The 13,274-nt window shown below is 51.7% G+C and overlaps 1 protein-coding gene across 3 annotated transcripts in view; it reads right to left on the reverse strand.

The window, feature by feature from the left end:
- ZC3H13 (zinc finger CCCH-type containing 13) overlaps positions 1-11,902 on the reverse strand; it is a 258,743-nt gene extending 246,841 nt beyond the window's left edge. For 2 of the 3 annotated variants that reach the window (XM_075336883.1, XM_075336882.1), the window contains exons 1-3: positions 11,527-11,902; positions 8,376-8,509; positions 7,863-7,972 (exon numbers count right to left, since the gene is read on the reverse strand). In XM_075336883.1, the coding sequence (XP_075192998.1) occupies positions 7,863-7,972; positions 8,376-8,492 (227 nt within the window). In that variant the 5' untranslated portion in view covers positions 8,493-8,509; positions 11,527-11,902. The remainder of the gene's footprint in view (positions 1-7,862; positions 7,973-8,375; positions 8,510-11,526) is intronic. The other variant, XM_075336884.1, reaches the window with a different exon arrangement.
- Between the last annotated feature and the right edge of the window lie 1,372 nt (positions 11,903-13,274).

The following is a 13,274-nucleotide window of genomic DNA, read 5'->3' on the forward strand; positions in this document are numbered from 1 at the left end:
AGTCTGGTCGGTCTGGTAGTGCCCACGGTTGGCCGACCGTGAGCTGCCACAGATCCGGATACCACGCCCTCCTCGGCCAGTCTGGGGCGACGAGTATGACGCGGCTGCAATCGGATCTGATCTTGCGTAGCACTCTAGGCAAGGGTGCCAGAGGTGGAAACACATAAGGGAGCCGGAACTGCGACCAATCTTGCGCTAGGGCGTCTGCCGCCAGCGCTCTTTGATCGCGAGACCGTGCCATGAAGGTTGGGACCTTGTTGTTGTGCCGGGGCGCCATTAGGTCGACGTCCGGCCTTCCCCAGCGGCGACAGATTTCCTGAAACACGTCCGGGTGAAGGGACCATTCCCCTGCGTCCATGCCCTGGCGACTGAGGAAGTCTGCCTCCCAGTTTTCTACGCCGGGGATGTGAACTGCGGATATGGTGGAGGCCGTGGCATCCACCCACATCAGAATCCGCCGGACTTCCTGGAAGGCTTGCCGACTGCGTGTCCCCCCTTGGTGATTGATGTATGCCACCGCTGTGGACTTGTCCGATCGAATTCGGATCTGCTTTCTTTCCAGCCACTGCTGGAAGGCTAGTAGGGCAAGATACACTGCTCTGATTACCAGAACATTGATCTGAAGGGTGGACTCCTGCTGAGTCCACGGACCCTGAGCCCTGTGGTGGAGAAAAACGCTCCCCACCCTGACAGACTCGCGTCTGTCGTGACCACCGCCCAAGACGGTGGTAGGAAGGATCTTCCCTGTGATAATGAGGTGGGAAGAAGCCACCATTGCAGAGAGTCCTTGCCGTCTGTGAAAGGGATACTTTCCTGTACAGGGATGTTGACTTCCCGTCTCATTGGCGGAGAATGTCCCATTGAAGTGAACGCAGATGAAACTGCGCAAACGGAACCGCCTCCATTGCCGCCACTATCTTCCCGAGGAAGTGCATGAGGCGTCTTAAGAAGTGCGACTGACCTTTAAGGAGAGTCTGCACCCCAGTCTGTAGTGACCGCTGCTTGTCCAGCGGAAGCTTCACTACCGCTGAGAGGGTATGAAACTCCATGCCAAGATACGTTAGTGATTGGGTCGTGACAGGTTTGACTTTGAGAAGTTGATGATCCACCCGAATGTCTGGAGAGTCTCCAGCGCAACATTCAGGCTGAGTTGGCATGCCTGTTGAGAGGGTGCCTTGACAAGTATATCGTCCAAGTAAGGGATCACAGAGTGTCCCTGTGAGTGCAAGACTGCTACCACTGCCGTCATGACCTTGGCGAACACCCGTGGGGCTGTCGCCAGCCCGAATGGCAGAGCTACGAACTGAAGCTGGTCGTTTCCTATCACGAAATGTAGAAAAACATTGGTGCTCTGTAGCAATCGGCACGTGGAGATAAGCATCTTAGATGTCTATTGATGCTAGGAAATTTCCTTGAGACATTGAGGCAATGACGGAGCGGAGGGTATCATCCGGAACCGCCTGGCCTCCACGTGCTTGTTGAGCAGTTTTAGGTCCAGAACGGAACAGAAAGAGCCATCCTTGTTTGGCACCACAACCAGATTGGAGGAAAACCGTGTCTTGTTCCTGAAGAGGAACCGGGATTACCACTCCTTCTGCCTGCAGAAGAGCATCTGCTCGGTGGGGATGTGGGGACGTTCTGAAGAATCGAGTCGGAGGACGAGAACAGAACTCTGTCCTGTGCACGTGGGCACACTGTCCCTCACCCACCGGTCTGTGACCTGTGGCAGCTAAATGTCGCCAAAGGCGAGCGAGTCTGCCATCAACCGCGGATGCGGAAAGATGAGAGAGCTGAGAGTCATGAGGAGACCGCCTTGGTAGCGGTTCCTCCGGCTGCCTTCCTTGGGCGTGATTGAGCCCGGCCGGCAGCTGAGCCCCTCTGAGGCTTTTCAGCCCTTTTGGACGAGGACAATTGGGACCTGCCCGAGCCTGGGAAGGACCGAAACCTCGGCTGTCCTTCCAGGACAGCATTAATAGGGTAAGTCGCAATGCAGACATTGCGAGGTTACGGACGCCCCTGCGGCACAGATGTACTTGTGCTCAAGACCAGCTGCACAAGAACAGCTGAAAAGCTTAGGGTGCCCATACGGCTGTGAATGCCGGAGCAACCGACACGCCGATAGCCTCACAGACAGATTTCAACCAGAGTCCATCTGTCTGTCAATGGCATCTGTAAGTGAAGTCCCATCTCCACTGCCACTGTGGCTCTAGCCGCAAGCCTGGAGATTGGAGAATCCACCTTTGGACCCTGGGTCCAACGCCTGACCACGTCAGGGGGAAAGTGATAACGTGTATCCTTAATACGTTTGGAGAAAACGCTTATCTGGTAAGCGTGGTGTTTCTGGACTGCTTCTCTGAAGTCAGCGTGGCCAGAACACTACTCAATATACGTTTGAGTTTGAAATGGGACTTCTCCTGCTGTGAAGCTGACTCCTCCGCTGGGGGAGCTGAGGGAGAAAAGATCCAACATTCCATTGATGGACGCTATAGGATCATTCCTTATGGCGTCACCATCCGGTGTATCCGGAGTGAGAGCGGTGTCAGGATCAAAGTCCTGATGAGCTACGTCTACCTCATCATACAGAGAGCCTCCTGGGACCCCCCCGGAGCACCGATTTTTAATCCAAGTGAGGGTGGCCAGGGAGCAATGATCCAGATTGCCCATGGCCTGTCCGGACTGCAAGTCTCTATCCCATTGCAACTCCGTCCCTGTCCTTGGACAGGGTTGAGAGGTGGTTCTTTTGGCCACGTCAAGTAGAGACCCCGGCTGACCAAGTGCTACAGGGGAGCATTGCACCCAATGGGGAGCAGTGCCGTGGAACAGTATCACATGCAGCAAAAACAGCATCGAAAGCCTGTGTTGCTTATATGCTGCTGCCGACTTATAGAGCCAAGAATGGCGACCGTACAGTGCAATGTATATCATACAAGCATAAAGTACAAATGAACACTGCAGCACATGCAATACAAGCAGCATAGAAAGCCTGCTTTTCTGCTGCTGTAGACTAGCCATCTAGGGGAATATAGCCCAGAATAGCGACCATACAGTGCAATGTATAGCATACAAGCATAAGTACAAATGAACACTGCAACACCTGCAATACAAGCAGCATAGAAAAAAACCTGTGCCTCAGCACCCTTGCTTTTCTGCTGCTGTAGTCTAGCCATTCTATGGCGAATATAGCCAAGACTAGTGACCGTACAGTGCAGTGTACAGCATACAAGCATAAATACACCTGAACACTTCAGTACGTGCAATACAAGCAGCATAGAAAGCCTGTGCCGTAGCACCCATGCTTTCCTGCTGCTGATGTGTCGCCATCTAAGAGGGCATATAGCCCGAAATAGCGACCTATGCAGTGTACTTAAATACAAATAGACAAAACTGCGGTATTTAGTGTCAGCACCCCAGGTGCCGCTTACCGCCCGCCTATAAGCGGGTGTGTGGTCGCCCCATTCCTGTTGGTTGCCCAGAGTCCGTTCTCCCAGCTCGGGCTGCAGGAATGGCTGCCGGCGTCCTTCCCCAGCTCGTGTGAGTAGGGGTGGGCCGTGGGCGTGCCCCGAGTCAGAGCGGGAAACCTGGCGTCCCACAGTGTCTAGTGAGAGGGCTGGAGCATGTAAATAAGGCTCCAGCCCTCGGCGCTGCTGAGTGTACAGCGTCTCTCCCCTACCCTGATTGACAGGGTGGGGGCGGGAACGAAGCTGAGTTAGGCCGCAAAAGCCGGGGACTGGATTTATGAGCGCCGCCGCCGTAAAAGCGCGGTCGGCGCTAAGTCCCCGGCGCACTACAAGTCCCAGCCGCGCCGCCGCTCACGGAGCGTCCGGCGCGGTAGTTCCCAATAAATAAAGTCACTCAGCTAGGCTGCAGTGACTGTAACCCTTTACTGTCCCCGGCGCACTAGCACACCCAGCAAGTCTGGAGTGTGCTGTGCCTGTGTGTACGGGGACACAGAGTACCTGAATGGTGCAGGGCCATGTCCCTGAACGGCACTCCCGCTCCACATCCAGCAGGTTCAATGGGTCTGTGGATGGAGCCCGGCCTCAGGGCTTTGGGGCCGGTAAGATCCCACTTCCTCAGAGCCCCTCAGGGGGATGGGGAAGGAAAACAGCATGTGGGCTCCAGCCGCCGTACCAGCAATAGGTACCTCAACCTTACAAACCACCGGTGGGGTGAGAAGGGAGCATGCTGGGGGCCCCATATGGGCCCTCTTTTCTTCCATCCGATATAGTCAGCAGCTACTGCTGACTAAACAGTGGAGCTATGCGTGGATGTCTGACCTCCTTCGCACAAAGCCGAAAACTGGTGAGCCAGTGATCCCACTGGGGGTGTATAGCCAGAAGGGGAGGGGCCTTACACTTTTGAGTGTAATTGCTTTGTGTGGCCTCCGGAGGCAGTGCTATACACCCAATCGTCTGGGTCTCCCAATAGAGCGCCGAAGAAAGAAGCATTATACTAAATATTATTTAGTAAAATATTCAGCACATTCTGCATTGCACTACTGTCCCCAATTTATATTTTAGGAGTCGGAGTCGGTGCATTTTATACCGACTCCAACTCCGACTCCACCAAAATGAGCTCCGACTCCACAGCCCAGAGGGGTTGCACTTTTATAAATGGAAAATAGTAGTATGTACAGTCTCGGAGATTACAACCAGAAATTACACTTAAAAATGTATTTACAGGAGAGCTCCGCTTAAAGAGAACACTATACATAAGGTATAAGGCTATGTGCGCACTAGAAATGAGAAGTTTCTCAAGAAAATTCCTTGAGAAACTTCTGGGAGTGAAAGATTTCCGGACCTCCGGAAAAAATCCGCACCAAATCCGCATGCGGATTTGCCGCGGAATAGCCGCGGAATTTCCACGATTTTCCCGCGGGTGGTTCCCTGCGGATTTTTGCAGGCTGTACTGCCGAAATCCGCAGGGTACCTGCGGAAATAATGGACATGTTCATTTTCTCAAGAAAGTTTCTCGAGAAATTCTTCTCAAGGAAATTTCTTGAGAAAAATCCGCACAGTGCGCAGAGCTATTTTTTTTTACCATAGGATTTGCTGGGAAATGTCTGCACAAAGATTGCTGACATTTCTCAAAAAATTTCCGCGGCAAATCCGCGGGTAAAACGCACTAGTGCGCACATAGCCTTAGGGAAAGTAATGTGTCACAAAAATTCTGGTCTTGTCTGGAAGAGGTCTCACAGAGGCGGCCATTTGGGGAAATGTCACCGTACCTCTGGGAATGTGTTAGCTGGTGTAAAGCTGATGTCTTCCTCTGGATCCTGAGATAAGGCCCTCTCTGCCCTGTATATAATTCTGGTCTCGTTAGTTAAGTGGGTGTGATTCTCAAATAGAGGCCCACAGAGGCATTAAGGACCCCACCCGCTTGGTTAAAAAGACTAGATCCATATGCAGAGAAAATTGCACATTATGGCAAGTTCTCTTTAACTCCTTAAAAGACTTGCAGTTTTTCCATTCTTCTACACTTTTGTTTTATTCGTCCCCTTGATCCATTACTTTGACTCTAAGGCCTAAGCCACACGGCGAGAAAATCGGTGCGAGTGGAGTGCGATAAAACATCGCATTCCCCTCGGACCAATTCTAGCCTGTGTGTCAGCACACATGAGCGATTATTTTCTCAGCCCTAATCGGACCGAGAAAACAATCGCAGCATGCTGCGATTGTAATGTGAGACTCTTTTCTCTGGCACCCATTCAAGTGAATGGGGTGAGAGAAAAATCGCACTGCACTCGCGGTACACCGGTGTACTGCTAGTGCAGTGCGAGAATGGCTATAGCCGGCTACAGAGGAGAGAGGGGGAGAAATCCCTCCCTCCCCTCCTGAGTGCCGGCCTGCCCCCCGCAGCTGAGGTCTGCTCGCACGAACGGACCTCAGTTGCAAGGACACACGCATGACACTCGGCTCTGCTGTACTGCCAGCACGAGCCGAGTCTCATGCAAGTGGATCGCAGTAGTCCCCGTGTGGCCCCAGCCTTACGCCGAGAAAGCTGATTTTATGTGAAGCCAATGTATTACATCATACAGCCGAACTTCCATTATGCAGAGAGTACAATGGTAGTTATGTGTCTTCAGCTGCCATGGCAACCCATCTGTTCCACCATTGACATCGCAGGGGTCCGATGGTGGCCAGTGTACTGGCCGGTCATGATTGACAGCGGCATCTAAATGGTTAAGCTGCAGCGATCAATACTTGGTCCAGTCACTGGTGTTCCCGGCAGATGCCAGGATAAGTCTATGTGCCCACGTTGCAGAAATTTGTGCACCATTTCCTTAATTGCAGCTGCAAAAAATCGTGAGTTTTGATGTGTTTTTGCACTTTTTTCAATGGTGAAAAATGCAGCCAAAAATGCAGAAAGAATTGACATGCGGATATATTTTCTGCACCAAATCTGCAAGGAGAAACTCCTGAACGTGTGCACTACACTCCAAAATTCTAATGGACTTTGCTGGCATCAGGATTTGCTTCCACTTTTGTGACACATCTGCAAGCAAAAACACAAAAAATGGGGCAAAATCGTGACGTGCGCCCATAGCTTAACCGTCGACATTGACCTGGTATGGAGAAGGCTCATACTTTCCTTTACAGGCCTATGATGACAATGTACATTGTAGGTCAGTAAGTGATATTATGGAAATGTCTAAATTCTGGTGCTGATGATTTTGAGAATGGAGTGACCTGGCCATCACTTTTCTGTACTTGTTGCCAACATTAGTTTTGTCTACACAGGGTAAGCTGCTGAGCTGAAATCATCCTGAAAACCACACACACAGTTTAGAGGAAAGGAAATTCTCAAATCATGACAGAAAAGGGCAAGATATCGACCAGAAGAGGAGTATTCCCACCTCAGACATTTAAGGCATATCCACACGGGACATCTATCCCGAAAAATACATTCAATAAAAATGTGGTTCTGGAGATCAATGTGGCTTCCAGATTTGAGATCCGTACCCAAAGTCAGATTGTGGGAACCACATTCACGAGAAGAGGGTTTTGGAAATTCCTGTGGTGGAGCAAAGTGAGGTCCCAAGGAGGGGCCTGCATCCTTAAAGGGAACCTGTCAGGTCCCATATGTGGTCTAACCTACAAGCAGGGGTGATGTGTGGCCTAGAAACTCCTTCCTACCCATCCCTGTGTTTTAATATGAATGTATAAAAAAAGTATTATAACTTACGTGTTCCCTATGTAAATAAGCAGAGGGTCTAGTCCCCTGGGCGTCGCTTTGCCCCGTGGGCGTTTTCATGCTGTCTGTGGTGTCACGCCCCTGTGGGCGTGATACCATGGATTTACATGAGTGACGTCATCGCCAGCCCCTGGAGATCCCGCGGGTGCGTTCTTGCAATTCACACAGCCTTCTTATCCAAGTACTTGCTTGTCCATTTCACAAGCACACTGCGCATGCTCAGAAGACTCCTGCGGTTCATGTGCAGAGTGCATCTAAAGCCAGCAAGTAAACACCTGGATAAGAAGGCTGCGTGAATGAGAAGTGTGCATGCGCGGGATCTCCAGGAGCTGACTGTGACGTCGCTCATGTAAATCCATGGTATCATGCCCACAGGTGCGTGATACCACAGAAAGCATGCAAACGCCCACGGGGCAAAGCGACGTCCAGCGCACTAGACCCTCTGCTCATTTACATGGGGAACACGTAAGTTATAAAACTTTTTTTATAAATTCATATTACACAATATTACAACACAGGGATGGGTAGGAAGGGGTTTCTAAGCCACACATCACCCTGCTTGTAGATTAGACTGCAAATGGGACCTGACAGGTTCCCTTTAAGTCTAAGGTGGGAAGCTACAAATGACTCCGCTCGTATGAGAAGTCTACATGGCTGCGGTCACTCACCTTCTGTAAGTGCTGCTGTAACCTTTTCCCCGTGGTGATGAGCCATGAATATATCTACAAGTATTACCATACACACAGTTACCAGTTTTCATCCAGTTACGACACTGTGTCTGAAATAAGAACAAAAAAGCAATAAATTATTTTGTGTGTCTGTTAGGGGAGAGTGAAATTCTTCATCTACGGTGTAACCTGTAGTAAGGCAGTCACTATATCACCATCATTATGAAAGCTAGAATGTATGGTCAGGTGGCAGCACTAGAGATGAGCAGCTACACCTTAACAACTGCTACTCATCCAGAGACCATTCATGTCGTATGTAAAATGTGAACGAAGCTCTGGTTTCTGCAGATGTAGCTATGAAAGCGCGGACTCAGGATGCGGTGAGTCTATGGCAATCTAGTCTAAACTACTCAGCATTAGCCTACTCTACACAGGCGAAGCCTTTCTTCTACCTCGGCCTTGCTATTCGGCCATCAGACTTTTTGTAATATGATAAAATGAGTCTGCTCTTACCTCTGCACTAGTCCCTGTGCTAGGTCCAAGCCTCTCAAAAACACTTGGTCTACGTGATGTGCTATCCGATATGGTCTTGGTATTTTCTACTGTAACCTTCCGTCGGATTTTTGACATCTTGTTCTTTTTCTTTCCTATTAAAAGGTAAAGATTTTTTCTTTAATACTGCGCATCTGAAGTCTTAACGTGTATGGTCAGCTATAAACCCCAGTTTACATGACATAGTGAGTAATTCATCTGTATTATAGTCCAGATCGTCAGGCTCCAGAGCTGCAATCTGTCAGCTCCCATGTTAGGGTTGTGATGGTAATACCAGTGAATGGTGCTCGGGGCCATAATACAGGCTGTAACGCAGGAGCGGCACAGGAAACATCAGGTAATAGAATTACAAAAGGTATTGACCGTACTAGACAGTAGGCATGCCTTTTACACACCGAAGTAGTACATTTAAAGGAACTTAATCCTCTAATCCTCCTCAGCCATTTATCTGGGCACGTAGGTCACAGGAAGCTGAATATACTACCGTACCTTTAGCTGCGATCTGATGTCTTATTTCAGAGAAATCCATGTTTTTCTTATTATGTGAATGAGCTGTTAAGATCTATGGGCCGGACACACATCTCCCTGACAATCTGCCTCCAGAGTTTATTCTAAATAGTGAGACATATAAATCAGGAGATCTGACTGTCAGTCATTACATGTCTCACATGCGTAATACTGCCTTTCATTTAAAATAAGCTCTGTGGGCAGATTAGGAAGATGTGTGTCCGGCCCAAAGAGCTGAACAGCTCTTTTCCATATGAAGAAAAATATAGATTTCCAAGAAATAAGATATCGGATCGCAGATATCAAGGTATCAGGTTAGTCAGCTTCTTATGACCTTAGAAGGGATAATCCTGCTGACAGATTCCCTTTGAACATGTTCATATCTACTGGTTAAGAATCCCAAAATCTGAGAAGGCCAGTCTCACACGTCCAGTATCAACTTGCAGGTCACTTGATGTGAACTCAAAAGCCACAGATGTTCCAGACATTGCAGCCCATTATCAGATCAGAATCAGTATCGGAAGTGTGAAATTATCCTAACAGGAATATCAACATTCCCGATCCTTCATGTGCAACACTGCACTTTTCGGCAGTGGGCCTAGAGCCCATACACAGACTAACGACGGGTGAAGCAGCAGATACAGCCGCTCGAATGACTGATGTACGGTGGCTTCCCGACCCCATGTGGGAAAAGAAGAATTAACGATCCAGTATGTCCAATTTCAGACTGCTGATCCTTTAGTTTTTGGCAAGGTCTTCCGCCTCCAGGAATCTGACAGCAGCGCTCTCATATGGAGCACAAGAGCAGTCAGCAGAGAGCGCTCCTGCATATGAGACATCTGACGGCCACATCCATCGTGCGTGGCTCTCCTAAGGCTATCAGTACACCCAGGCACCAGAGATATCTAATGTGTATACTATGGGGTCAATTTATTTTTATAGAAGGATAAAAAAAGAAAAAGAAAAATGGGTGGGGAAGTGTCTGACAGCTGGGACCTCAACAATGCTGAGGATGGGGTTCTTGGACCTGACTGCACAATCTTCAGCTCCATAGAGAGAGACAGATCACGCCACACTGGCTTCTGGGCATGTTCAGTAGAGGAGACAGGATCCTTTCTATCACCATACCACCATTCACATGCGGTTGCGTGCGGAAAAAAAACGCTACAACTAGTACTGGATCCGTTTTTGCGTTAAAAAAACGTTCAGGAGGCATGTTAAAAAAAACAGTGTGAAAGTACCCTAAGTCTGTCGGTGCACATGGCTGGAGAGGGTAAGTCTGTTGGTGCACATGGCGCCCCCAGACACTGCTGGAGAGGGTAAGTGTCGGTGCACATGGCGCCCCCAGACACTGCTGGAGAGGGTAAGTGTCGGTGCACATGGCGCCCCCAGACACGACTGGAGAGGGTAAGTGTCGGTGCACATGGCGCCCCCAGACACTGCTGGAGAGGGTAAGTGTCGGTGCACATGGCGCCCCCAGACACGACTGGAGAGGGTAAGTGTCGGTGCACATGGCGCCCCCAGACATGACTGGAGAGGGTAAGTGTCGGTGCACATGGCGCCCCCAGACACGACTGGAGAGGGTAAGTCTCGGTGCACATGGTGCCCCACCGCCCCCAGACACTGCTGGAGAGGGTAAGTGTCGGTGCACATGGCGCCCCCAGACACGACTGGAGAGGGTAAGTGTCGGTGCACATGGCGCCCCCAGACACGACTGGAGAGGGTAAGTGTCGGTGCACATGGCGCCCCCAGACACGACTGGAGAGGGTAAGTGTCGGTGCACATGGCGCCCCCAGACACGACTGGAGAGGGTAAGTGTCGGTGCACATGGCGCCCCCAGACACGACTGGAGAGGGTAAGTGTCGGTGCACATGGCGCCCCCAGACACGACTGGAGAGGGTAAGTGTCGGTGCACATGGCGCCCCCAGACACGACTGGAGAGGGTAAGTGTCGGTGCACATGGCGCCCCCAGACACGACTGGAGAGGGTAAGTGTCGGTGCACATGGCGCCCCCAGACACTGCTGGAGAGGGTAAGTGTCGGTGCACATGGCGCCCCCAGACACTGCTGGAGAGGGTAAGTGTCGGTGCACATGGCGCCCCCAGACACTGCTGGAGAGGGTAAGTGTCGGTGCACATGGCGCCCCCAGACACGACTGGAGAGGGTAAGTCTCGGTGCACATGGCGCCCCCAGACACATCTGGACAGACATTCCAGGGCCCCAATCTCTGGATCCCTTTCGTCCCAGGTTGGGCAACCAGTTACCCTTCATCCTATGGGCAGGGGACAGCTTCCTATACTGGGAATAGCCCTCTAAGTACCAACAATGCCCCGTGTGCAAGAATCCCATGAATTGGCCGTGGAGCAGCAGAGCCAATTGTATCTTGTCTAGTCGGCCGATCACAGGTCTCCGATGCTTTATTGCCCATGTATGTCACACCACCCGCCAGCTATTCCGCGGGGTCCGGGCCCTTTGGGGACATCACTAAGGCCTGCACTGTGCTGGGGCTTGTAGTTCCTCACACGCTGGCCTCCACTAGGGATCCCGGGGGACTACAGGTCGCAGCACGGGGCGGCCCCGTATAACCAGCACTTCCTTCTTCTCACCGATTTTCCTTTGATTGCGGCGGCCTAAGCCGCCGGCAGCAGAGTCCCGGGCCGTGACCGCAGAGTGTCTGGCGGCCGCTACAGGGAGCTCAGCGGCGTCTCCCGGTGCCGCGGACCGACCGAGCGCTTGAGCACGGCGAGGCCGCCCGCCGTCTCTCGCCGCCTTCTCAGCAGGCAGCTGCCGCCTCGGCTCCTCCTTCCCCCTCCTCCTCCTCTTTTTCTTCCACCACTGCGGCCCCCACTGTTGCCGCTGCCGGTCCCGGCCTCTGGGAGCGATCGTGACGCAGAACCGGCTACTAAAGTCCAACGAGAGGGGAAGCGGAGCGCAGGCCGAGCAGTGAGCGGCGCTAAGCCTGCCGGGAAACTCCGCGGGGGGCACGGGCTGCCTACTGCTACGGCGCATGTGCGGAATAGCCGCACTGCTCGCTGGGAAGACACAATGCTTAGGAAGCGGCGCCCGTCTGTAACGCGGAGCAGTGTGTAGGAGCACCGGCCCCAGTGGGAGTGACAGGAGCACAAAACCACCGGGCATCGGCGGAAACAGGAGGCAGCCCCACGTAACATAATGGCCAGCAGCTGCTGCGTACAGGCGCTATTACTCGGGGTACTTGTTATGGGGGAGAATTGTAGGCAGGTGTCCGTACACAGGAATATCCTCCATGCGCACAGCTGCCCAGCCATAGTGGAGGACGGGGCGCGGTCACACCAGGGCTCAGCTTCCGTCAGGGCTTCTCTGCCTGGCATACTGACTACATTATAAGACCTCGTGCACACATTCAGTGTTTGGGGAGTTTTTACCTCAGTATTTGGAAGCCAAAACCAGGAGTGGGTGAATAATGCAGAAGTGGTGCCCGTGCCTCAATTAGGGTGTGTGCCCACCATCAGGAATAGCGCATTGGACGCAGTGTTTTTGCTGTGTCCAAAACGCTGCGTTCACAGTGGCTGGGATTAATAGTAATGCCATACCCACTATGAGCTGCAGTGCGGTTTCCAGATCCTCCGCATGGCTATTTATGCCGTGGAGATGCGAGTGCTCTCCACAGGGAGAACAGAGAAAGTCCACAGCGGCCCCAACCCTGATCGTGTGCTGCTGCAGAGAGCGCTCTCGGGCCCACAGGAGAGGACACGCTGTGTCCAGGACATAGTGTCTCCGGTGTGTGCATGTAGCCTTAGGATGCGTGTCCACGATCAGTGTTTGCAGCCTTTTGGATGTAGAGTGTTTTCGCTGCGTCCAAAACACTGCATTGTACAGTACAAGCACAGTGGAAGGGAAGCCTAGAAATCCTGTGCCCACTATGCTTGTTTTTTCCACAGCAAACGCTGACCTGCGGTGCATCTTTCCAGACCGCAGCATGTTAATTTTTTGCTGCGGATTCGCATGCGTCCTCCATAGGGAGAACACAAGCGAGAGACCGCAGTGCACTGAACCCTGATCGTGGATATAAACATCTGCGGTCTCCTGAGGAGGAGACTCACGGCCTCGCCAGTCAGGACCCGCTGCATCCAGGACGCAATGAGTTTTGATTGTGGGCACATACCCTTATAGTTTTCTCTAATTGTTCCACTCCTGGCTTTGGCTTATACTGAGGTAAAAGGGTCACCAAATACTCAATGTCTGCACGCTTCCTATACGTGATGTAAGTGCACAGGGGGATTTAGGTGCAAAATCTGCGTCTTCCCAAAATCCTGAAAGTGCGAACATGTCTGTAGAATTGGCTCCAAAGTCCAGCAACAATGATGTGAGGCCA

The sequence above is a fragment of the Anomaloglossus baeobatrachus genome, chromosome 2, assembly GCF_048569485.1.
Source record: "Anomaloglossus baeobatrachus isolate aAnoBae1 chromosome 2, aAnoBae1.hap1, whole genome shotgun sequence".
NCBI lineage: Eukaryota > Metazoa > Chordata > Amphibia > Anura > Aromobatidae > Anomaloglossus > Anomaloglossus baeobatrachus.